Source organism: Trachemys scripta, chromosome 2 (genome assembly GCF_013100865.1).
Source record: "Trachemys scripta elegans isolate TJP31775 chromosome 2, CAS_Tse_1.0, whole genome shotgun sequence".
NCBI classification, from domain to species: domain Eukaryota; kingdom Metazoa; phylum Chordata; order Testudines; family Emydidae; genus Trachemys; species Trachemys scripta.
This window is the reverse complement of record NC_048299.1, coordinates 211,530,842-211,558,390: the sequence shown is the minus strand read 5'-3', so window position 1 is coordinate 211,558,390 and position 27,549 is coordinate 211,530,842. Positions and strand designations below refer to the sequence as shown.

At 43.0% G+C, this 27,549-nt stretch overlaps 1 protein-coding gene across 2 annotated transcripts in view; it reads right to left on the bottom strand.

Annotated features, from left to right (window-relative positions):
* The window catches only part of UBE2V2 (ubiquitin conjugating enzyme E2 V2), a 44,306-nt gene that overhangs the window by 11,321 nt on the left and 5,436 nt on the right, over window positions 1-27,549 (bottom strand). The window contains exons 2-3 of one of the 2 annotated variants that reach the window (XM_034762897.1): window positions 18,953-19,107; window positions 1,704-1,829 (exon numbers count right to left, since the gene is read on the bottom strand). In XM_034762897.1, coding sequence (XP_034618788.1) covers window positions 1,704-1,829; window positions 18,953-19,107 — 281 coding nt within the window. The remainder of the gene's footprint in view (window positions 1-1,703; window positions 1,830-18,952; window positions 19,108-27,549) is intronic. The other variant, XM_034762898.1, reaches the window with a different exon arrangement.

The window sequence follows — 27,549 nt, the reverse complement described above, 5'->3', positions numbered from 1 at the left end:
ATTCGAAAACCAGTCAGAGAACACTTCAACTTCCCTGGACACTCAATTACAGACCTAAAAGTTGCAATTCTTCAACCAAAAAAAACTTCAAAAACAGACTCCAACGAGAAACTGCAGAACTGGAATTAATTTGCAAACTGGACACCATTAAATTAGGCTTAAATAAAGACTGGGAGTGGATGGGTCATTACACAAACTAAAAACTAATTTCCCCATGCTAATTTTCCCCCTACTGTTATTCTCACCTTCTTGTCAACTGTTTGAAATGGGCCACCCTGATTATCACTACAAAAGTTTTTTTTCTCCTGCTAATAATAGCCCACCTTAATTGAGTAGTCTCGTTAGAGTTGGTATGGCAATCCCCATTTTTTCATGTTCTCTGTGTGTATGTATATATCTTCCTACTGTATTTTCCACTGCATGCATCTGATGAAGTGGGTTTTAGCCTACGAAAGCTTATGCCCAAATACATTTGCTAGTCTCGAAGGTGCCACAAGTACTCCTTGTTCTTTTTGCTGATACAGACTAACACAGCTACCACTCTGAAGCCTATTAGAGATGAGTTACTATACCTGAAAAAGTGACGATCAGGCAGGGCAAACTTCAAGCTTGCTAGTGGGTTCTATAGTCTACTATTTACAGTCCCACATAGGCATTGCAGCAATTTTGCAGTTCACCAGGAAGACCTCTTAATTTTGTTGTTGTTTGTAATTTTGTTCAACAAAACCAGTTGAGTTTACTAAACCCAACTCCTATTTAGGCACTAGCCCTGCACAGGCAAGTCATATTGACATCAGTGGGCAATGCAATGGTATTGGGAACTATCAGTGCTAATCCAGTTGCAGGAGCGTGGTATTAGTTTGTATAAACACAGATGGTCACGACTCTGTGACCAAGGACAATAAAAGGACACTGTCAACAAAGAGGAAAAAAAAACACCCTTCTATATGAAATATTTTCTCCTACAAATAATACCTATGATATAAACAAGAAAAAAAATAGTATTTTTTTATTTTACTCTGATAGCACTTTGTATAGTCAGTTTCTAGGTTTCTCCTGGATTATCAATTTGTCAAAGGGATTGCGTTAGTCTTTCACAAACCACTTCACTTGTAACCCATGCACATTTGATATGGAATTTATTGAGAGGCCCCCAATTTTCAAAACAAAACTGCATGTTAAGTTTGGAACTTCATCTGGAGTCTCTTAGCTAGCAAATAAGAACATATTTAAAGACCGCAATTTCATTCTCAGTACTCCCCAAATTTAAAATGTCAAGAGTAACAAAAGTCATTTATAATTAATGACTTGCATGAGCTGAAAGCACTAGCCAAAACCGTTCAGAGATTTAAATGATCCTTAGTGGTTAAGTAAGGTAGATATCAAAAGTCTTGAGCAGTACAGCATTCCATATTCTTCGGTAAACTCAAGCGTCATTGAAGAGGAACACTGTAAAGGAGCTGCTTAAACACAAAGCTGTTTTACTCAACTTAAAAAGAACAGCTTCAATTTATACCTGCATACTGTTTGCAAGCAAAATAATCACAAATTAAACTATTTGTATAAACAAATGATCTTTTATAATGTACAATTTAACTATGAAGGCTCTTTCCCACCCACCCATAATGCTCAATGGAATTTTTACTATAAATAATTGCAGAGTACAGATTAACAAGGAGGTTAGTTTTACCATTTGAACTTACCATTCCATTGGAATTATTTATTCCATTCATATTGATTTTAGTTACAAATCTAACTGTTGGAGGTGCTTCTGGATATTTAGGTCCACACTCTACTTTCAGACTGTATATTCTGTTTTCATAGTTTGTCTAAAAAGAAAAAACAAAAAGATTAATGCATCTTACTGAAAGTTGTTATTTAAAAAGTACTTTAGAGATACACAAACATAACTAAGCTGTGTTAGGGAGAAGGAATATGTAATGGGATAATTTTTACTGTTATTATTTTACAGTTGATGCCTTTGCTTACTTTTTGACACATCAATGCCTCAGTTATCTTGATTAGCTGATCAATGTGTTATATATCTTTTGAGCAAAGATTTAACTATGTTAAAATAATCATTGCGTAAAAAGGCACCTATTATTAGGTATCGCAAGCACCACATACGAAAAACAAACAAAAGACATTTAAAAAAAAAAACTATATAGAGAAAAGCTAAGCCACACATACACTTCCTCCCCACCCCTGAACTCTGGCACAAGGGCAAACCTAAACCATCGGGCAAAACCACTCCTACCAAAAGGTAAATCCTCTAATGCAGCAAAGATCAGGACAGGGGAAGAGATAGATGAAAATAAAACAAAAGGAGAAAAGCCTAGAAACAGTCAAGAACAAAGACCAAAATAAATGGAACTTGCAACAAATCCTGTAGAAACAGTTAAGAAGCAACTATGGTAGAACAACTCCAGGAACAAATTCCACAATTTATGGCTTATGAGCAAGAAAGCTCTGCCTGAACATAGAACAAAGAAAACCAATCCAACTGCCAAAGAGGACATGTTCAAGTATTCAGGGCTAGATTATGAAAGGATTTATATGCTATGACATTCAGTTGTACGTCACTCTGGCAACCAACTCTCCCTTTCTCCTCTACACAGGAGCAACCACAGAAGCAGCTACTTTCTGTAAAAACTGGTTACCTACATTCCTACTACTGTTGTTCTTCAAGATGTCCTGCATATGTCCATTCCACATGTTCGCACCTTGCAGTTGTCGGAGAACTTTTCCCCTCAGCAGTATCTGTCGGGGCAGCTCAAGCACCCTCTGTTACCACATGTCACTGCATGCTCGTATAAGAAAAGCCACCCCGACCCTCCTCAGTTCCAGTGTACCAGGTAGACTCTGATAGAGAGGACGACTACAACAGATTGTGGAATGGACATGTGCAACACGTCTCCGAGAATATCAGTTACAGAAAGATAGGTAACCGTTTTTAAATTTGAGTGCTTGTACATGTCCATTCCACTGTAGGTGACTCACAAGCAGACAAACATGGAGGTGGGCTCAGAATCTACCTGAACAGTGATTATGGGACAACTCTCCTGAAATTAGCATTGGCCTTGGACGGACATGAAATGGCATAATGAGAAGAAAGAAGTATGGACTGATGACCAGGACATTGCTTTACAAATTACTATGATCAGTACTCGTGCCAAGAAAGCCGCTGAAGTTGCCTGTGCTCCAGTAGAATGCACCAATACTCTAACTGGGGGTGGGGGGGAGACTATATTAGCCAACTGGTAGTATAAATAAATACACAAGGAGGTCGAAGATGAGATTCTCTGAGTGGAAACTGGTTGGCCCTTAGCCCGGTCCATAACTGCAACAAATAACTGTGTGGAAGATCTATAGTACACTCAAGGTAGAAAGCTAAAGCCCTTCTCACATCCAATGAAGTCTCCTCTCACCTCTATGCACATAAGATTTCAGGAAGAACGCTGACAAACAGATTTCCTAGTTAACATGAAAATTAGAGCCTACCTTCATGAGAAATTTTGGGTGAGGGCAGATACATTTTATCCTTATGACAGGAGGCTCTGACACTAGGCTCTCAACTTGCCCACCCTTCTGCTGAGGTAATGGCAACTAAAAATGCTACCTCTATGGAGAGCTGGAGCAAAGAGCAAGTTGCAAGGGGTTCAAAAGGTCCCATTACCTTTGCTAGGACGAAATTCAAATCCCATGGGGTATAGCATCTTGCACATGTGGGTACAATCTGATCAAGCCCTTTAGAAAACTGATAGTGATGGGATTGGAGAAAAGGAATCTACTATCCACCAAGCTCTGGAAGGCATAGATTAGCTGCCCGATGTCCTGTTATAGAGCTAACTGCCAAACTTTGATGTTTTGGGTATAGAAGATAGTTAAGTACGAGGCTCAGAGGTACATGCCTTTCTTCTGGGACCAAATGGAAAAGCGCTTCCATTTATGCATGTAAGTGCCCCTATTTGAGGGTTTTCCACAATTCAGAAGCACTTCCAGGATATCCTTAGAACAAGATCTCTCCAAAGGCGTTAACCACTAACCATCCACACAATCAGGTGGAAGTCTCACAGGTTGGGATGGAGCATGTTTAACCGTAATCCTGAGAAAGCAAGTCTGGATCTAGCAGGACAGTGGAGGGTTGACTGACAAGGTCAGCAGGGTCAAATAACAGTGCTGACAAGAGCAAGCCAGTGCTATAAGGATGAGAGGAGCATGGTCTTGTTTGACTTTGAACAAGACCCTGGGCAGCAAGGGAAATCATACAGAAGGAGGTCCTTCCAGGGTAGCAGAAAAGTATCTGTCAATGAGCCTGGGCTGACAACTTCCCAGCAACAAAAACGATGGCATTTTCTGTTGGACTCTGATGATGGATCTGATTACGTCTGGCCGTAAAAACTGCTCGTGGTGATTGGAGAAGGTCCTGCTCAGTCGACCTGCCAACATGTTCTGCTTCCCTCAAAGGTAATCAGCCCTGAGATGAATTGAATTGGTTATGCAAGGATCCCAGAGACAATCTGCCTCCTGGCATAGGGAGGAGTATAGTTTACACAGCTCTGTTTATGTAAGACATTGTCACAGAGCTGTTTGTTAGAATTAACAAGTTCTTCCCTGCTGTATGTAGGAGGAAAGCTTAACAGCCTAGTTGTACAGCTCTTAACTCCCAGACATTTATATGAGCCATTAGATCCTGAGGCAACCAGAGACCTTGATGCTGCAGGGACCCCATATGGGTCCCCAAACCCAGCGCTGATGGTGTCTGTGATTAAAGTGAGGGTTAAGTGGTAGCCATGGGATAAAGGCCCCCACCCTCAGATTTTCAGAGGTCCAGCCACCAATCCAAAAAATGACAAAACTGACATTGACACTCAAACCACATTGTCCAAATGACGACTTTGGGCATGTACCAGCGCTTGCCATTCCTGAAGCTTGGCATGTTGAACCACATAACTACACACTGCCATGTAACCCACAAGATTGAGGCAGCTGCATGCCGTGGTGAGAGCTTTCAGCTGCAACACCAAGCCCCATACTGCTTTGAACCAAGATTATGGCAGCAAGGACATGGCCTTTGTGGAGTCTAAGAGCTCCAATAAACTCTTTCCTCTGTATAGGTTTTAGAATTGAATTGTCCTAATTTACTAGGAGCCCCAGTGCATCGAATGTGAACAGGACTGTAGATACACTAGATAACACCTGAGCCTAGTGTTGGACTCGGGGGTGAAGGGGAGGGAGAAGTCCTGACCTCTGATCAACCAGTTGTCCATGTAAGGGAACATATGGACTCCTGTTTTTCATATATTTGCTGCCGCCATTGCCATACATTTTATGAACATCCAAGGAAAGATAGAGATCAAATGAGAGCACTGAACTGATATTAGGCCCTATTTACCACAAATCTGAGAAACATCCAATGGTTGTGCCATACTGCAACATGGAAGTAAGTGTCCTTGAAGTCAAGGGCAGCATAGCAGTTCCCCTCTTCCAGGGAGGGAATAAACAAGACTAGGGTAACCAGGCAGAATTTTATTTTGTTCAACTCTCTTAGATCAACAATAGGCCTGAGACGTCCCTTTGCTTTGGGGAATCAGAAAGTAGTGGGAATAGACACCTTTCTCCCTAAGGCACAATGGGACTTCCTCTATGGCCTTTACCTGAAGTAGTGATGGGACCTCCTGCTGAAGAACAATTCTGTGACAGTTGTCCCTGAAGAGAGATGGGGAAGGGAGAGGGGAAAGAGTGGTAGAAATGAACTGGAGGGCATATCCTAGTTCCACTGTGCTTAAAACCCACCAATCCAATGTTAAGTGCCTGGGCCCAGATAGGAAGTGGAATAAGCAATTTGTATACACAAGTTGAGAAACAGATAGAACTACAGTAACTGATACATTGCCCTTGAGTAACACATCAAAATGTCTGTTTGGACAAGGCGGCTGGATGGGATGAGCCCACAGAGGCTGAAGAGGAGAGCAGCAGATGTCGTCCCCTATAACTCCTTCCCTTTCTCCTCAGTGGATTTTGAAACCAGGGAGGAAAGTCCTGATGTCTGTATAGATGTTGAGGACGGAACTGCTTCCTCTTTGTTGCTGGAGTACAGATTCCAAGAGATTGTAATGTTGCCCTGGAAACTTTTAGGCTATGGAGCCTATTGTCCATCTTATCCAAAAACACAGAGGGACCTTCAAAAGGGAAGTCCTAGATGGTCTGCTGGACTTCTTGGGGAAGCCCAGATGACTGTAACTGTCCCGGAGAGCAGTTATGGCAACCACCATTACTGCAAACTCCTGCCTGCAGTCCTCTGGTAGTTTGTCTTTAAATTTTACAAAGTTCTCCCAGAAGGTAAAGTCATAGTGGCTCAGGAGTGCCTATTACTTCGTAATCCTAAACTGCAAACTCCCTGCAGAATAAAGTTTGCATCCAAACAAGTCTAGCCTCTTTGCCTTTCAGCAATGATGCTTGGTGTCCTTTATCTTTCCCATTTGTTAACAGCCGCCGCCATCAAAGAAGTTGGAGGAGGGTACAAATACTCTAGATCCCTTAGAGGGAATCCTTTTAGCTCACTTTGCTATGGGAGATAAGGATATCTGCCACAGCCCCTTGACCCAGCTCCATAATTGCTTTGTTAATCAGCAGAGCCATCTTAGCAGAGGCTACCGATACCGGATTGTCCACCAACTCATGGACACACCTCCTCTGCCTGAATGTCAAGAACAGAGACCACCCTTCTCAATAGATCTTGATGAGCCCTGTGGCCCTCTGGCAGTGGTGAATCACTTGCTGCCACAACAGTCTCATCTGGTGACGATGAAAAGGACACCACAGGATTCCAAGGTGGTAGCTGCTCCATGACTTGTGATGGGGAAGCTGGTCGAGAGACTTCTGGCTGCAGCTCTCGGTATTGAATACCACAGAATGATGCCCCCATAGCAATCTTAATGCCAAAGAACAAGATAGTTGCAAAGAGGGCCTAACAGGAGAAGGAACACACCATGGTGTCCAGAACTACCACTGATATTGGCTTCAGACCCAATTTAAACTTGGCAATTGCCCCTTAGGATGCAGAGGCTAGTGCTGTGACTGTTATATGACCCTTGGTTCCCAAGTCTCTGCTGGAGGATATGCCTGCTATCTTGGATGGGACACAGATGAATGCACTTCAAAGAGGAAGAATCTGAAATGCCTGTGCCAGCCATCTATTCACACCCTCCCCGCTATTGTAATAAGCTTTATACAAAGCATGCAAAGCATTGTGAGGTATCATTTGAATATTATAATTTGCTTGTTATTATTGTCCTGGTAACATGTAGGGCAATATTGTATGTGAAATTATAAGATGTCCCTGTATGATGTTATTAACACATGTTCCAAACCCCACAGCCCTGCCCAAACTGAGATGGGTAAACAGGTCTGTCCTAAACAAAGGCATGTGTGCGCGACTTCATTTGCATTTAATTAGTAAAGAGTGTCATCAAGCAGGAAGAGAAACAAATAAAGCTCAAAACAGGTGAGAAAAAGCCAGCAGTAAACATCCTTCCACATAGACTCTCTGTCTCCTGGTGCCCAGCTGGAAATGTTTTTCAAGAGAGGGACAAACTATAAAAAGGAGGGACAAACAACCCAGGGCACTCCTATGTCTCCCTGCCCATTGCATTCACTGCACCTGAAGCAACAAAGGAAGCATTCATTGGACTCGGGGGTGAGGGGGAGGGAGAGGTCCTGACACCTGTCAGGAATGGTCCAGTTCAGGGGTGGCCAACCTGTGACTCTGGAGCCACATGCAGCTCTTCAGAAGTTAATATGCGGCTCCTTGTATAGACACTGATTCTGGGGCTGGAGCTACAGGCGTCAACTTTCCAATGTGCCAGGCGGTGCTCACTGCTCAGCCCCTGGCTCTGCCACAAGCCCCACCCCCTCCCCTTAACCTGCCATGCCCTCGCTCCTCCCCAGAGCCTCCTGTGCACTACGAAACAGCTGATCAGCAGGTGTGGGGAGGGAGGGAGAGGCACTGATCGGGTGGGAGGTGCTGGGAGTGGGGGTGGGGAGCTGCTGACGTATTACTGTGGCTTTTTGGCAATGTACATTGGTAAATTCTGATGCCTTCTTAGGCTCAGGTTGGTCACCCCGGTCTATTTATTACTTAGTCCTGCCTTGAGTGCAGGGGACTGCACTAGATGATCTACTGAGGTCCCTTCCAGTCCTACACTACTATGATTCTATGACCTAAGAAGTTTGGTCAGTAAGGCTGCTGAAAGCTATGGTGAGAAAACTGTGCTTTGAATTTAACATAGTTTGTTAAATTAGGCATAATAATGTTTTATCTTAATTTGTCTTGCAACCATTTCTGACTTTTAAGCCTCATTACTTATATTCACTTAAAATCTGTCTCATTGTAGTTAATAAACTTGTTTTACCTAATCCAGTGTGTTTAAATTCAGGTGTCTGGGCAACTCCACTTGGTGTGGTGACAAGCTGTATGCATATTATTCTCTTAAAGGAATAACAAACTTAATATAACTTGTGCTGGCCAGGATAGGGCTGATCAGTACAGGACACACATTTCTGGGGGCAAATTTAAGACGGAGGGTGTGTTGGGGTCACCCTACAGTATAACCAAGGCTGGTGAGAGCCAGAGTGTAACCCAAGATGGCTGGCAGGCTGCAGTTACACACTGACACTGAGGGTGTGGCTTGCATGCTGGAAGGCTGTTTCTGAGCAGCCCAGGTGGGTGCTACTTACAAGGCACCCAAGGTTGCAGGACAGGGGTGACACAGCTGCTTATTAGATTGGAGTGCACGCTGGTATGTCACAATGTTCGACATCATGGGGTGAGCAGAACAAGTTGGGACTGGGGCTAGGTAACCTGAGCCAGGGGATTGCGATACCGGGGATATCATTGGAGCCTTGCCCTTTGACTGCACCGGCCTTTCCAGAAGCGTTGGAGGTAACGATACCATGAGTTCCTGACACGGAGAGGTTGGCCTGGCAGGCATAGGTACCGACTATAAACTTTCTTGCACTTCTGGAGATACCTCTACTGGGAGGCTAAGCAAATCCCTTGCAGTTGCATACACCTCCAGGGTGGTTGGAAGCAGCAATGACTGATGGTTCTGCACCAGAGATCTTTTGGGGGATGCCTTTGATGGACCTGGTACAGGTTCTGAAGGTGGTGATTCCTTCTTCTTAGCTGAAGAGTGCTCCAGTGAGAGACTCTCCCTCAAATATCTTTGAGGGTATGTCTATCTTGCAATGAAAAACCTGTGTCTGGCCCATGCCAGCTGACTTGGGCTTACAGGGCTCAGGCTAAGGGGCTATTTAATTGTGATGTAGGCATTTGGGCTTGGGCTGGAGCCTGAACTCTGAGACCTTCCCATCTTGCAGTGTCCTAGAGTCTGGACTTCAAGTAGAGCAATGGCATATGGCAACAGAGGGTGCTTGAGCCATCTCGATGGGTACCACTGAGGGAAAAATTCCTCCAACAACTGTGCACAAGACGTGCACACACCTACAAAGGAATGAAAATGTGCAAGAACTCAAAGAAAAACTGTTATAGACTAACAATGTCAAGAGAAGACCAATTTGAAGTTTATTACAGCAGACTAACAGACATGATCAAAGCATGGAGGACTGTGGTCAGTTCTACAATAATTGATTTTTCTGAATAATCTACAGCTGTAGATAGCAATGGCCACTTGAGGCCACTGACATACAGGCCTCCATCCTGAGAAAGCAGGTCAGGGTCGACCCAAGTTCCATACATGTCTCACCAGTGCATATAATAGGAACCCAAAATGGCAACATGCTCCTCAAAACTCTTTCCCCCAACTACAAAGAACCACCCTTAACCTTGTATGTCACAGTTAGCTGTCACTCTCCCCAAGTAAAAATTTCAGCTAATTAGTCCAGTGACCAAGAGACTGTCCACAATAAGGCCAATTAATAGACAAAGTAAGGATTATAGCGATGACATCACAATCCATATAATCAGATTATCTCTCCTGAGAGGACTCTATATACACAGAGCAGCAAAAGGGACAGAATGAAACAGTGGGAAAGATCTCTGGCTGAATATAGGACAGTGCTCATAACCATCCTCTAATTACTCCCTTCTAGGAATGGGTACAGTCAGCCAAGGGCATCCAGATCCTCTCTTAGGGATCACAGCTTTATCACCAGCACCTGAAAGTTAATAGCATAAAAGACTGCTAAAAGATCTGAGTGTCATCAGGAACAATTTTTTTATTATTCAGTGCCAGGAATAGATTTTCAGCTATATCAGTCAGGGCAGTCTTGATATGCAGACAGTCTAAAAATTCCATTAAGATGAGAAAACCTTGAAGCTGTACAGTCACTATGTTTTCCAATTTTCTTCTCTGAAGGAGGGAGTTCTAAACAGATTCAAACACCACAGAAATTGATTAGTAGTTTTGGCTTGTGGCTACAATTCCTAAAATTTAGGACAATCTTCTATTATTTATAGAGAAAACAAGGATACTCCAGAAATCTGAGGGCCTAATGAAATGAAGCATGTGACTGCTAAAGACTTAGGTTTAATCAGTTGTTCTTGTGGTGAAAAAAGGCATATAGAACAGAATATAAAACTAGTTGTTTAAAAAGACAAACAGATCAATCCATCATCCCACTGGGAACTGGGATCAGCAGCAGTATAGTTGGGACAGAGCTTATTTATAATTGCATAGAACCAGTGGATATGAATGGAATATCAATCCCAGCTCCAAATGACCTCAGGACTTCCTTGTGAAATGACTATCCCTCCATGTTCCTATTCACAAGTCAACAACCTTTTGTTCAGTGGCCATGCTGCCATTGTTTCCTTACTCTGCAGCTATCTAATACCTTCATCTTCAAAGCAGAGAAGCTCTTAATGCTCTGAGCAACATTAGCAATTTCCTGCTTTCTGCCAGAAGCTACACACTGCCTCAAGTAGCTCTTCTCTGATTCTATTACCTCCAGGTGTCTGTACCCCCTGAAATTGCATATGGAGTTGTTTGTGCTAATGTGCTGCAGCTAGCTTGAGTGTCAGGTAATGAATGATTATGTGTAGCTGCTTCCACACTCCACAGTCACATATGGCTGCTATGTGTGCATGTTTGTGTCCCTTTGCACTGGACAGCACAGGAAGGCACAGCACCACTTTGATCCCCAGTTTCCACTGGATGGAAAAATAAGACTGCTTATATTAGTTTCACACAATTGGGAAATACAGTAACTCACCACTTAATGTCCTCTCGCTTAACGTTGTTTCAATCTTATATCCCTGCTCCACTACAGAACATGCTCCGTTTAAAGCTGTGCAATGCTCCGCTATAACGTTGTTTGGCTGCCTGCTTTGTCCACAGCTGGCAGCCCACTATCAGCTCCCCTACTCCTTCCCCCCTCAGCGCCTGCACCTTCCCCGTTCCCCCCGCCTCCTGCCTGCGGCAATCAACTGGCTTGTAGCATTCAGGAGGCAGGAGAGAAGAACAAGGACTCAGCACGCAGGCTCCCCCTCCCTCAACGCCGCAAACCAGCTGATTGCTGCGGGTGGGGGGGGAACCTGCGTGCCGCGCCCTTGCTCCTCCCCACGGCAATCAGCTGGTTTGTGGCGTGTTCAGGAGGCAGGAGTGAGGGTGCAGCGCGCAGTTTCCCCCCTCCCTCCCCTGCCTCCTGCCCGCAGCAATCAGCTGGCTTACAGCGTTCAGGAGGCAGGGGAGGGAGGGGGAGCCTGCACGCCGTGTCCTCCCTCCTCCCCCCTCCTTCCTCAATGCCGCAAGCCAGCTGATTGCCATGGGCAGGAGAGGGAGGGAGGAGGAGTGAGGATGTGGCATGCGGAGTAAAGGGGGAGAAGAGGCGAGTTAAGGGTGGGGGCTTAGGGGAAGGAGTGGCGTGGGCGGGCCGAGGGTTGAGCCCCGATCCCTGGTGCTTGCAGAGTAGGGGAAGCTACCGCTGCTGCTGCTCAATGTGCTTCTCTTAGCCTACAGCACCTTCAGCCCCCGGCCTGCCTCATTGTCTGCAGTGCCAGTGGGCTGTGCCTGTGTGGGGTAAGGCGGGGGCACCTCCCAACTATAGTACTGTACTGTATGTACAGTATGTTTGTAAACACACAGCACATGCACACTACCCCCATCCCCAGCGATTCACTGTTACTTTATGGCCCAACGGCCCTGCTCGGGAATAGGGCTCTACACCAAGCGCTTGCGAGGCCACCAGATGCCTGCAAAGCAACTGAGGGTAGTGCGCAACGAAGGCCCTGTCTTGCTACAGAATAAACAATGTTTTATCTGCTCCCCCCTTCGCTGGAGGGAGGTAAGAACACAGGGGGTAGCAGCTTGCCCAAAGCAAGTTACAGGAATAGAGTTCCAGTGCCTGCTTCACTGTAGCAAGGGGGAGAAGCGGCGTAGAGATGCACAGAACCTGGCCCTACTCCTATGAAAGTCTGAAATCCAGAGGAGTTTTGCCATTCACTTTAATGCCAGCTGCATCTCTCTGCCCCTGCATGCACACGGCAGAGGGGCACAGCCCTGCAGCAAATGTTATTTTCCTCCTCTTACTACATTGGCTGCAATGCTGCCTGGGTGCTGAGTGCATGGTTACTATGGGAGATACAGCAGGGCCCTTTTTCCAGGGCACCCTGGAAGAGAGGCCTTTGGTAAAAGTAAGAACCTGCAAGAAAGTAAAAACCTCCATAACTAATCCTAGCCTAAACCCACCAGACTTCCAGTAGGGGAGCAGATTACCATGGAGAATGACATGGGTTTTCCAAATTCTTTCCCTTGCAATAGTTGATTGATGCTGCATGACCCCAGCCACTCCAGGCTGAAGGGAGTAAAGAGTAGCACATGCATGTGCATCCGGAGAAGCATCACCCAACATCACGAGTCAAAAACATCCAGCAAGTGATAGTGGAGTGCCTAGCAGTAACAGTACCACTAGCAGCAAGAAAACCAGGAAAACCATTAGTTTGGGTACTAGACTAGACATTTCAAAGCATTTTGATGCAGGCAAGCATGCAGTAGACACTGGCATCACTCTAGGTCTTACTCCAACCACCGTGAGAACAATTCGGAATAATGCCAACAAGATCAGGGCTAGTGCTCAGTGTGCAACACCGCTTAGTGCTACTACAATAAGTCGATCAAGAAGTAGTTTGCTGGAAAACATGGAGCGTCTTCTCTCACTGTGGATAGTGGACCAAAACCAGCGAAACATACTCAGTTTGCTAGTGATACAAGCTAAGGCAAAAAGTTTGTATGACAATTTGAAGAGAGACCAAGGTGAAGGATCACAGACAGAGACTTTCACAGCAAGTCGGGAATGGTTTGATCGGTTCAAGAGGCACTTCCACCTGCATAACATCAAGATGTCTGGTGAGGCGGCTAGTGCTGATACTGCAGCAGCTAAGAAATTCCCTGACTATCTCAAGAAAATAATTGAGGAAGGTGGCTATTCCCCTAAACAAGTCTTCAATGTCAATTAAACGGGCCTGTACTGGCAGAGGATGCCTGAGCAGAGTTACATTTCCCGAGAGAAGACAGCGTCCAGATTTAAAGCAGCTAAAGACCGTCTAACCTTGCTTCTAGGTAGTAATGCTGCCAGAGATGTGAAGATGAAACCATTGACAGTGTACCAATCTGAAACGCCACGTGCTCTCAAGGGATTTTCAAAAAGAACAACTTCCGGTCATTTGGAAATCCAATAAGAAGGCATGTATAACTGGAGCTATTTTTTCAGAATGGCTGACTCTCTATGCTGTCCCTGCATGGAAGGAATACTGTGCCAAATAAAATCTTGAAATCAAGATTTTCCTGCTTATTGATAATGCACCGGCTCATCCAATCAACCTGGACGAAATGTCAAAAGTTCTCTTTCTGCCACCTAACACCACATCACGCATCTAACCCATGGACCAAGAGAGCCATCGCTGCATTTAAGGCATATTACTTACGCCGTACTTTCGACCAGCTCATCAGAGGCACCGATGGGGAAGGCAAACCTATGATTTGTCAATTTTGGCGTGACTACAACATCCTGGAGTGCATTAATAACACTGGTGAGTCCTGGGCTGAAGTTACTCAGGCATACATGAATGGTATGTGGGGGAAGTTGTGGCCTGAATGTGTCAATGACTTAAAAGGACTTAAATATGTTGTCCCCGCTATGAAGAAAGATATCCTCGGCTCGGCCAAGAAAGCAGGTTTTGATGAGGTGGAAGAAGCCGATGTTACACAACTTCTGCAATCACACAGAAAAGAGCTAACAAATGAAGATCTGATGCAACTAGAGGTGACAAGACCAATGGAAGAAGAGGGCCAAGAAGTAGAACCACCACCAACCCATCAAAATTTGACTGCCAAACATCTTTCTGAAGCTTTCCAAATGATTGAAGCTGGCTTGCAAATCCTGAGTGATGATGATCCTGACAGAGAACTCAAATCCAAAGTGATCAGGGGAGTTGGTCATCTAATGACTTGTTATAAAGAAATTTACCAAGAAAAAAAAGGAAAGCAAAACAACAATCTCTAGATGTGTTTTTAAGAGTTCAGAAAGTTCAGCAAGAGGAGCAGCCAGACAATACACCCTCTTCCGCTCTCTGACTCCACCACCTCAACCAAGCTTCATACTCTGCAACGATGATTGTACTATTAAATTGCTTGTTTAAAATGGTTTAAAATGTATATAATGCCTTTTGTCTGGCAAAAAAAAATCTGGAACCTAACCATAATTCTTATGGGAAAATTGGATTCGCTTAACATTGCTTCACTTAAAGTCGCATTTTTCAGGAACATAACTACAACGTTAAGTGAGGAGTTACTGTAGATAGATTTAAACATCTCTAAGGATGTTCTGTATAATCTAAATATTTTTTTAAAAGCCCTATATTTAAGAGTATGGGACTAACAGCAATGGCGTGGGCCAGACAGTGCAGAAAAATGCTGTGTGGCGAAACTGGTACAATTTTGATAATCACCTCAATCATGACCTGCAATGACCCTATTATTACTGTCTCTATTTAATAGAGACTGCCAACCATCCAAAGGTTTTTAATATGGAATAGGCTAATACTAACTGCATGTTCACTTGTGACCCAAGTTATCAATAGTTCATTTTTGGGGCCAAGGTATTAACCTCATCACTGGAATCATAGCATTGAAAAGCTAGTTCCCAGTCTTCCTCAGTTCACATGGGCACAGGGCAATAAAATTTGATGATCTTCCTCCCCCAACTTTCCTTTTGCTCCCAGTTGCTCACCCTCATCCTGAGTCCCTTAACCTTCCTCCAACTCCTAGCTTGGGGGATTGACCCCACCCTCCCAATTCTCACTCCTAGTAGGGTCCTACTGTTTCCAACCCCCTGAGCTCATTTGATCCACCAGCTCTCTTTGCTCATGCCCCCTAACTAAATAATAAAATACTGATGGAAAATAAAATCATAAAGTTTTAAACTAAGCAGAATTTGAACTTTCATCCCAGCCTACATGGTCTCTCCTGCACTCTAACCAGCAACACCAAAAGGTTTGCTGGTTGTCTACCCTATGGCTCAAATTGAAGCAGATAAGACTAGGTAGGTGACTTGATACCTCTCTCCCACAAGGCTGTCATCTTGTTCTCCAGAATCTCACTTTATTTAAAGAAAAAGATATTGCTAGCCCTTATGGTACTGAAGAAAACCTTCAAAATGTAAACCAAGCACAAACCACACAGTGACATCTGCCTAATTCCACACACAATTCAAAAGTATAGCTCAAAGGTGTTACCACCTTTTTTTTTTTTTTTTTTTTTTTTTAAAAAAGGGTGTTAAATCAGATGCCCAATGATGATCATTTAAAGGTCTACATCAGGGATGGGCAAACTATGGCCCGCAGGCCACATCCGGCCCGGCCCCCGAGCTCCTGGCCCAGGAGGCTCGTCCCCAGCCCCTCCCCTGCTCTCTCCCCTCCCCCACAGCCTCAACTCGCTCGCTCCGCCGCCAGTGCAATGCTCTGGGCGGCGGGGCTGGGGGCTCATGAGGCAGCGCGCACCTGGGGCAATGCACAATGTGCTGTGTGGTTGCGGCGTTGGCAGCGTGGCCCGGTTCTAGCCAGGCGGCGCGGCTGTAGCACCACCAGCCACCGGTGCTCCAAGCAGCGCGGTAAAGGGGCAGGGAGCAGGGGAGGTTGGCTAGACGGCAGGGGATTTCAGGATAGTGGTCGGGGCGGGGGTGTGGATAGGGGGTGGGGTTGTCGGGGGGAAACAAGGGGTTGAATGGGGGCAGGGGTTCCAGGGGGGCAGTCAGGAAGGAGGGGGGGTTGGATGGGGCATGGGTCCCGGGGGGGGGGGGGGGGGGCAGGGGGCGGGGGGGGGGGGGTGGTGGGGGCGGGGGGAGTCCGGGGGCAGTCAGGGGACAGGGGGGAGGGGGGGGGTGGATGGGGCAGGGGTCCCAGAGGGGCCGTCAGGGAACGGGGGGGGGGAGGGGCGGGTTGGATGGGGCAGGAGTCCGGGGGAGGTGGAGGCCTGGCCACGACCCCCTCCCCTAACCGGCCCTCCATACAATTTACGAAACCCAATGTGGCCCTCAGGCCAAAAAGTTTGCCCGCCCCGATCTACAAGGTAAACAATTCCACTACTGATCAAAGCATGTAAGAGCAGGGACTAATGAGTCCCACCAAGGGAACCCAATCCTGAAGAGCTGAGTGGGGCATTTGAGCCCCTGCCATGACCAGGCCAGCCCACTTTCTCAGGGTAACGAGTATCTAGACTTCTCAGGTAATGAGCAGGGGTCCAAGAAGCACTCTCCTAGTGGCTGTTGCTTTTCCTCACACTGCTGGAGGCTGTCTGCAGATCCAGGCAAATACTACTGTATCCAGGGCTTTGGAGCGGAGCCCAGAGCTGGAGCGCGGAGCAGCTCCGGAGCAGTGGAGCTGTAGGTTTTTGCCTGGAGCTGGAGCGGAGCCGGAGCACAGCTCCAAAGCCCTGACTGTATCAGTTAACAGGTTACATTTTAAATGCTTTTCTCTACAATGATGAGAAAGGGGGGGTGGTATGGTTTTAAATAAAAGCTTAGATTCTGACATCACACATCTCTGGAAACCAGGGTCCAAGGCATGTAACTATTGTGCCTATACATTATTTGCCCTTGCCCCTTGGTACAGCGTTCCCTCTAATTTTTTATGTCCATGTGTAGAATGAATTTTGTTATGTGCACCATTATGAAGGTGATGTGTGACACATTACTTTCATACTGGTGCACATAACAAAATTCATGTGGTGGGGGTGGGACCAAGAAGTTCAGGGTGCGGGACGGGGCTCAGGGCTGGGGCAGAGCATGGGTGCAGGAGATGAGGGCTCTGGCTAGGGATGAGGGGTTCAGGGTGTGAGAGGGGGCCCAGGGCTGGGGCAGAGGATTGAGGTGCAGGTGGGTGCAGGCTCTGGGGTGGGGCCAGGGATGAGAGGTTTGGGGTGCAGGCTGCCCTGGGGCTGCAGTGGGAGAGAGGACTCCCCCCAGCCTTCTCTCGCTGCAGCAGCTCAGGGCCGGCAGGGAGGGGCATGGGGCTTAATAGGCAGCTGCGAAGCTTAGAGGAATTTAGCCTTGGTATATCCAAACCTCAGAAGCCTAGAAGAACACGTGTGATGATATTCTGAACCTCTGCAAAATCTACTGCAAGTGACAACTCATTCCAGTTTCCCAAGTAGGCTGAATTTGGATCGTTGGTGGAGCTTGGAGAGTGCCATCATTATACCTCCCCCCCTATCAATATGAGCCTTAGTTTACTTCTTCCAATAAGACTTATGACAGGGAGGGACTTACAGCACAATAAACTATATCACTGCTATCATGGTCACTCAACGCTAGCAGTAAAAGTAACCTAGTAGCACAATGCCGCTTTGAGTATCAGCCCAAGTCTCTATTTACGTAGAAGTATGTTTTGTACTCGATCATCATTGAAGCTGCTTGTCAGCAGATTTCCTTAGCATAAAAACACTCCATTCTAAGATCTGTCCACTCACTTTTGGTGATGCTCATATAAAAAGAAATAAGTAATTTAGGATTACTAGTTGTTTTTCAGGGTGTTTCATTGTAAAATATATTCTAAAGAAATTCAGAGTTCAGTTGGAACTTAAACTTTTGTTAATGCTGCTTTGTCTCATTAGAGGTAACTATTAATTGTCTGGTCTTTGAAGGTGACACTGGTGGATTTTATACATGAGCTACGTTAAAACACTGTGCAGTGAATTATGTGATATAGTTGAAAATACGACTTATCCTTTCTCTTAAATTCTGTAAATTTCTCATACTATAGGTGTCTGTCAATTTTTAATGATATTGTTTATCATATGCTCCTTGTAGATTTAGTTCTGCAGTAAAACATCACCTCCCATGTAGCAAAAAGGTGGTTGAACACCCCAACAACAGTTCCTGTATAGAATTAGTTTGCTATAATAGGGCATAGCTGCATATTAATGATGGAAATACAGCTTTAATTTGTGCCTATATTCCAGGCAGCAAAAGCCTCAAAGCACAACCCCTTTACACAGGTTACTCAATAGACATAAAAATAATGGCAGAGATGTGGATACACACAAGCTATTGCTTTCCTGAAGACATAAATATGTGCCTACACCATGTGAACCTTAGGCCTGTGCAATGTTCTATGCAATTCCTTCTAGCCTTTCTACAGATTTTAAGGAAATCAGAATTGACGTGGATAATTCCCCAACACTGACTATAGGCTTGCTGGCAAATATATGAGTGTACTAGAACGTAGCTTCTCATATTTAGCTCAAGTTACTTCATCAGTCTATGATTAGTTATACATTGAAGACAGTTTAATTTACAACTGTTCTGTCACAATCTATCGTTGCAACTATGCATTTTTCATTTTAAAAATTTTTAAGTGAATTGCTTCTCTAAAATGTAATCTTAATATAGGATTTTGTACCGCCCGCAAACAAAAAAAATAGAAGATTTAACCTACTGTACTGACCCTTGGTGGTCCAATAATCATGCCTGTCCACCTTGTAAGTGTCATATCTTCATCATCTTCAAGGCCCCAGCTTACTGTACCATCGCCTACTCCTTTTTGACCTTCTTCAAGTTCTTCCAACAAGCGAAAATTACGAGGGACTTTAACTATTTAAATAAAGTGAAGTAATGTAAATTGCAATGTTCACAAGAAAACATAAGTCAGAGATTATTTAATTTATAGCCTGAATGACATCTTAAACATCACAACTGAATATCATTTCAGTCATAAAAATCCTCATAAAGCATATTTGGAGTATCTTAATACAAAATATTTTTAGGCACCCAGTTTGAGATTAAGTAATTATGTTGCAAATCCTACTGTGTTCAAATAATGAAGTATTACATAGTAGCAATATGTCAAATATGTCTAAGGTGCCACAAGTACTCCTGTTCTTTATGTCAAATAAAGTAACCTGCTATCTTAAATGCCCACAGTAAATGTGTTTAAGAAAACAGTAACTTTGGGTCTAAGCATACCACCAGATACATTCGTAAATCTAAATAGCCATATGTTAATAGATTTCTCCCTGCTGCTTTCAGCTACTGTGCCACAAAGACAATGAAATTCAGATTGTGGAATTTTCTGCAGTGCTAACAATAATTTTGTTCTTAAATTGGGAATGTATCAAGTCCCATTGTTCTGGACTGGTGGAGTAGAGAAGTTATACTATGATTATAGCAGCAGTGTTGGGACCACACACATTAGACAGCATGGTAAATGGAGTGCTAGGTGACTCCAGCACCTAACAGATTGCCATTACAATACAATTATAATGCATATATATTTATTTTCTGTAACAACATTCCAATTGTCATAGTGATCTAATTATATGTAACCAAATGCACACACTCCCATCACTGCCACTTTGATTACAAAAGGGCTTGAAAAATGTACGAGATATCTGACTAATATATAAAAGACAAAAGTGGGCCAAAAGCGATGTCCAGAGGTCACACCTTCAGTCTGTCTGTTCTTGCTCATTGGTATCCCAAAAATCAGAATGAGCCTGACATGATCCTTGTCAGTTTCACTACTGCTCAGTGAAGCTGACCAGCATCTTGTCATTGGCCAAATGATAAGCAGCAAGAGAAGCATGGATGCTATCTTTGCAGACTCATGCAGACAAAATTACATCAGTTTAAATTTGCTAAGTTTTCAGAACCATATGGGCTACAAACTTTTAATATATGAAAGAGCTAAATAGGACATCATTAAAAAAAGCTCACTTTTCTTCACAAATACAGTAACACTTAAAATAAATGTAAGTGAAAGAAATTAGAGGAAACAAAATTCTCTGGGCTAAATCATCAGCTGGTAGAAGTTTGCATAGCTCCACTGAAGTCCATGAACCTACACTGATATACCTGGCCCTCTATCTTTTCAGTTTGTTTATTTTATGCTTTTGACAACACCTTGTAAGTAGATTTCAAGGCCGGAAGGGACCATTTGTGATCATCTAGTCTGGCCTACCTATATAACAGAATTTCCCCAAAATAATTTTAAGATCATATCTTTTAGAAAAATATCCAATATAGATTTTAAAATTGCCAGTGATGGAGAATCCCACCATGACACTTGGTAAATTGTTCTAATGATTAATTACTCTCAATGTTCAAAAATTTAAGCCTTCTTTCCAGTCTGGATTTGTCTAGCTTTAATTTCTAGCCATTAATCATGTTATACCTTTCTCTGCTAGGCTGAAGAGCTCATTATTAAATATTTATTCCCCATGTAAGTATTTGCAGACTGGAACCAAGTCACCCCTCAACTTTCTCTTTGTTAAGCTACACAGATTAAGCCTTGAGTCTGTCACTATAAGGCAGGTTTTCTGATCCTTCAGTCATGGCTCTTCTCTGAACCCTCTCCAATTTTTCAACATCCTCCTTGAATTGTGGGCATCAGTGCTGGACATATTATTCCAGCAGTAGTTACACCAATGCAAAGTACACAGGTAAAATAACCTCTCTATTCCTACTCAATATTCCTTTGTTTATGCATCCAAGGATTGCACTAGCTCTTCTAGACACAGCCACTGGGAGCTCATGTTCTGCTGACTACCCACCATTATCTCCAAGTCAGCTTCACTGTTCTCCTGTATAGCCAGTATAACACTTAATTACACATGTAAATTTACTCATTTAAGAAATCCCATTGACTTCAGTGGAACTAATCCCATGTGATTAAATTACACACACGCTTAAGTGTTTACAGGATAATGGAGTAAATTAGAGTTTCCAGTTTTGATCTTTTACATTGCAACGGGGGGCGGGGAGCACAAACATTTTAAAATAGGAAAAAGTTATTTTAAAACCAAAATTGGCAGATATTTCTGGGGCAGGTGTAATTCCTGAAACTACATTGAAATTATTCAGTTTTTTAAAAATTGGTCAAAAACAACAATTTAGGCTCTTCACTTGCTTGGAAATGCTTCACAGTTACCAGTGGTGAGTAGATTTTTCAAGCCCTAATTTACAGTAAACAGGTTATCTAGCTTAATGTGTTAATGCAAAAAAACTATTCACTTCTTAAAACCAGCATTCAAAATATAGTTTTAGGTCACAATTACCTAAAGTGAAACAGTCATTATCAATATCAGAAAGAAATCACAAATGTTACACATTTTGAATATAGCAGCCTATTAGGAGAAAGAGGTCAGAGCAGAAGTTTATCGACATGAAACAAATTTGAAACTTTATACTACTGTAAATTTTATTAACATTATTATAAAACTAAATTTCAAATGCTGTTTTTATCTTATTTGTATCTTATTTGAATTTTACATAATTTCTACAGACAAAAACCAAAATATTGCAAACCGAGACCTGATCCTACAAACATTTAAGCAGGTACTAACTTTACTCATATGAATACATCCAACTGACTTCAATAGGACTACTCATCTGCTTTAAATTAATCATGTACATAAGTGTTTGCAGCATCAGGCATTAACATTGTATTTTTATTAAAAGCTTCTCTTTAGGGCATAAAATCTATCAGTTCAAAACAAAATTGCTTTCAGTGTTAACAATAAAAAGTTATTTAGCCTTTCAATATATAAACAAAGTTAGGTTTTTTTTATTTTAAAATAAAAAACACAGGCCAAATTTTTAAAAAACATTTAGGCATCTCTGGATGGGATTTTCAAAAGCATCCACTAATATGAACTACAAACCTTGATGAGGGACTATAACTTAGTTGAAGCACTTCTGGTTTCTTGACTTGTGAAAGTTCAATATATTAGAAGATGGTGTTGATGCTATTGCTTATCAATTTCATGTTTGAATTTATCAGTAAATAAGGAGGAGGCGGCAGCCCTGGACTTGTCTTTAGCACAAAGGAGCACTTTAAGTGTGAAATATCTTAGCAGAATTTCAGATGTCACTGAGATTTTTTTTCTAACAATTCAGAAGCAATTAGGTTTGCTAGAAGAAAAGTTGCCTCTTCAGCAGAGCTGTTAACTCCACTACTGACACACTTTCAGCTGCAAGTATTCCCCCCCTTCTCCCTCTTAACAACTATGAGGGAAAATATGAGACCTGAGGCCTAGAGTTCAAGATCTATTAGAAAAATTTCAGCTCAACTCTGGAGGCAGCTTCTTTCTCTGACAAACCTCCTACAGTTCACCAGTAGGAAGTCCCAGTCTGATGGATCTCCGCAGGACAGACCATAAACCTCCTCCTCCTCTCTCCAGCTTGCCTCGGAAGTGGAAAAGTGGACCAAAGAACAACTTTGTCCTGATGAACCTCCTGTGATTCAAAGCAGATATGCCCTCTGACAAACCTCCTGTGGTCTGGCAGAATTCTATTCTGATGAATCAGAGGAAGCTTATGAGAGCATGCTTCTTCTCCACTCCCAGACCCAAACCTCACTTATTGCCCCATGCTCCAGCCCCTGAAACCCAACTCCCAACCACATCATCTTCTCCCCAACACACTTAATTTATAAAAAGTGATAGTATGTTACAATGATCCTATATATAATGCTTAAAAGCTGAATGCGGCATGCATATACAGAAGCATGATAGTGATTGTGGGTACATGGAGGTCAGGAGGAACAAGTTGTGGAGTGAATACGACGAGTACACTAGTGATATGAGACTACAGATATGAAGAAGCATGGGAGACACTGGAGCACTGCAAGGCTGCTAATACGAATCAATGTTTACAGCTATTCACATTAACATAACAATGCTGATAATTGTATTTAGGTTCTATCTATACTGCATTTTTTGAACCCATGCAAACCCTCAGAGAACGAGCATAGAACTGGAATAAGACTAACAATTAACCCACAGCAATATCATTATATTAGGGGTCTGCACCAGTGTATCTACTCTGATGAAGTTAAAAAAGGGAAAACGTTGGGAAATTCTCACACACGAGACTTTCACCTTCTCGCTATTAGTAAATGTTCACTGAAGAAACTAAAATAAATCCAGCAACACTGGTGCAAACTTATAACATACAGGCAGCTAAAAACTGATTTAGATGCATTTAAACTGTACTAAACTATCTTACATTTTAAATGGATATCATTATACAAGTGCAAGCTTTCTAATATAGGTAAGGCCTTTGTTAATTTAGGGCTTGTCTATACTTGACACGCTACAGTGGCAGAGCTGCAAAGCTACAGTTGTGCAGCTTTAGGGCCTCAGTGTAGACACTCACAACACCAATAGGCAGTAGTTCGGTCCACAGAAGAATTCTTCCATAGACCTAGTGCCGTCTACACCGGGGGTTAGGTCAGCCTAACTACTGTATATACTTGATCATAAGCCAGTTCGTTTATAAGCCGACACTCCCTCACTCCCCCCCATGGATAAGTAAAAATGGAACAAAATTCATGACCCGTTCATAGGCCAACCCTATAATTCAGGGGTCAGCAAACTTTGGCTCCCAGGCCATCAGGATAAGCCGCTGGCGGGCCAAGATGGTTTGTTTACCTCAAGCATCTGCAGGCACGGAGGTAAACCTAAAGTAAACAAAGCGTCCCGGTGCACCAGCTGCTTACGGGCCGGGACAGCCCAGGAACCCTACACTCTCCCCATCCCATCCCTTCCCACCTTATCTGGGGAGGGCCAGGGGAGGATGTCTCTGGCCTGGCTGGAGCTACTCCGGCAGGCTGGGCAACGTGGCCACAGCCTGCTCCGGCGGGCCAGACCAGGTGGCACGGCTGCAGTGTGCTCCAGTGGGCTGGGCCAGGGTGGCCACAGCCTGCTCTAGGGGGTGGGGCCGAGCAGCACAGCTGCAGTCTGCCAGCCCTGGAGCTGCAGCTGCTTGGGAGGCTGGGGGGAGAGCAGCGTGGCCAGAAGCAGAGAGACTCTGGCCCCGCCTCTTCCCTTCTGGCTCTGTTGCCTCTCCTTGCTCCCTCTGTTGGGGGGAGAGGCTGTGTCTCACCTCTCCCTCTCTATACCTGTTCATAAGCCGACCCCCTTCTCTGGTGCTTCCCTTTTTTACTAAAAAAATTCAGCTTATGAACGAGTATATACAGTACATCATTCATGTTGTGGATTTTTCACATCCCTGAGTGACATAGCTGGGTTGACTTAACTTTTGAGTGTTGACGTGGCTTTTGAGTTAAGTTGATATCCTGTATGTTCTAGTAATGCAAACTAAAAAACCCACAAGGAAATAAGCAGGTAAGTCTTTTAATAGCTCATCATTCAACACCTCAGGGTTGCTCGGGAGGAGAGTGGAGATAGGTGAGCTGAAAATTGTGGAAAGGAGGTAACTGAGTTTGGGATGAGGAGCTAATGAATGTAGCATAGATGGGATGTTGAATAGTTTCACTGCTTATTTCTGTACTTTTTACTATTTGCTTCCTGGTATATGAAATGGCACATTCTGGGATTTGACAAATTGCCAATTTTATTAGAAATTAGATTTTGTACAGCAGAAAGTGACACAGGCAGCTGTGAACTCAGGCTTAGCTCAGGGCCCATTCTCTGTCCCAATCATTTAAAAGACACCATCAAATTAAATTTGTAACTTTTTTTTAATGTTTATAAAGCCTAATCTTTTCATTGTATCTTTTTAGAGTCCAACAAATTTAACTCCAGCATTGCAACCCTAAAACTGAAACCAACTATACAAAATTGTAAGTGACAATCGACTTTTCACTGTCCAACTAGAGAGAATGAAAAAAGTAAACAAGGAGTATGGTGACAAGTAAACTAGAGTTTAAAATAATTCATTTTTAATAATCCAAGGTGGCGGTAGTCACATAAGTAAAGAAATCTGTTTATTTTTAATTTATAGTTTTAAATCTTAATATCCTTTTAAGATAAGGTGAAGGAAGGCGATTTCATGGTTTCATCAGGAATCGTAACTTTCAAAAATCAGCAGGAGAACACTTCAGCCTCTCTGGTCACTCAGTAACAGACTTAAAGGTGGCAATTTTGCAACAGAAAAGCTTCAAAAACAGACTCCAACAAGAAACTGCTGAGCTTGAATTAATATGCAAACTAGATACCATTAACTTGGGTTTCAATAGAGACTGGGTGTGGCTGGGTCATTACACAAATTGAATCTATTTCCCCATGTTAAGTATCCTCACACCTTCTTGTCAACTGTCTAAAATGGGCCGTCTTGATTATCACAAGTTTTTTTCTCCTGCTGATAATACCTCATCTTAATTAATTAGCCTCTTACAGTTGGTATGGCCACCTTTTCATGTTCTATGTATATATATTTCTTACTATATGTTCCATTCTATACATCTGATGAAGTGGGCTGTAGCCCACGAAAGCTTATGCTCAAATAAATTTGTTAGTCTCCAAGGTGCCACAAGTATTCCTGTTCTTTTTTCATGGTAAAAGGATGTCACTATATGGTGGAAGCAGAAATCAAAATTCCTGAAATTGTATCCATGACAGTTTCCCCTCATGGTGAGGCACACAATGGGAGCCCACTCATGCAGATAATGTTGCAGAGTCTTAGTTTGGCAAACTAGTATAGTTGCCTAAATAGATTAGGAATCACTGTAACAGCAAGCACAATAAGCCTCAATCTTGCATATGGGACTCTCCTTGACATGACTCAGTATTTACTATGATATTTTCATACAGATGGAACCCTAATCTATGTTTGTAAAATAATCACAGATCACAACATTAATTTAAGATTTATATATCTGCATAATTGTAGGTGTTGCCTAAAAATACTATACCAGGAACTATGTACCACTATATAGTCCAGGCTACAACACAATTGCCATTGTATCCTATTTTCATGCACTCATTGCTTTCTGAAAGTCACATTTTGGCCTGATGTGAGGTCACTGATCAAAGGTAATGATTTAATGTTTGCACAACCACTTCAAGCATTCGACTTCAGCAAGGGCTAAACACTTTTCCTTTTAAAAAATTCTAACGAGCGTGAAAGATGTTTGAAACTTTAATCATAGCATTGACATAGTCCTCCATCAAGGACATTGCTTTTGCTTGTACCAGAAAAAAGTGGTTTTGGTTTACTTAAGTTGTGAGCATTTGAAAGCTACAAACTGAGCATGGGCAGTAATTTCTTTCCCATTATTTCTGCAACTTTTTTTCCCTTGGCCGCAGTTAATGTATTTCTAACCCAATTGTTTATGTTAAAAAGGGATATAGGGCTTAGGATATATGGCCTTGCAAATTTATCTGAATGCCTAGTTTATTTTATTAGTATGTTTAATTCTCATTTTTTAGGCTTTTTTTTCCCAATGACGCAATTGATGAAAGAAATTAATAGTATGTTAAATTAAATTGAGCTCTGCAGTTGTAAGTTAGAGTTGGATGTTCCACTCCTTTCAAAATGAGAAATAAAAATATTTATAGCCATGCACTTGAAATGCACTACATATGTGTTATTCAAAAGGCTACAAAAAAGGGTGCACTCTTCAAAAATAGCTTGACCACTTCATATTCATAATGCTGGTATTAATGCACAGTTTTTCTTTAAAATACGGCTTGAATTAAATCTCAGTAAGATCTAAGATAGGACAAATGGGGGAGGGGAATCAGAGACTGAAGTAATTTTAGTTACAATTTTTAAAATTAGCAAAAGCATTCTGAAACAGGACGAACCAAAACGGTTCTGAATGTTGCTTCTTCAATGGTATGCTCTTGCCCCAGGATTAGCCTCACTGCTACCTCCACAGATTGTCCTCTTGACATCTAGTCATGCCTAAGACCTTCAAGCCACATAAACAGTTTAAATTTATTTAAATTGTTGTATCAGTATAAGTTGGTTATGCAGCTTAAATACCTTGAGTCAGTTTGAAATACAACACAAATTTTAGAAATTTTCAGGGAAGTCAACAAAACAACCATGGGGCTGTATAGCTGGATAGGAGGCACTTCTGTTGCTGTAAGGATGTTTTTACACATGGAGATGTCCAAAGTCACAAAGGGAACTTAAATAACCCAACTCCCATTGAAATCAAATGGGAGCTGGGCACCTACTTTGAAAATCTCCCTCTCAGTGCTTAAGGTTACATTATGGAGCATCCTCACCCCCCAAAAAAAGATAAACCTTCCAGAAATTTCACATGGCACATCTTATCCCAGG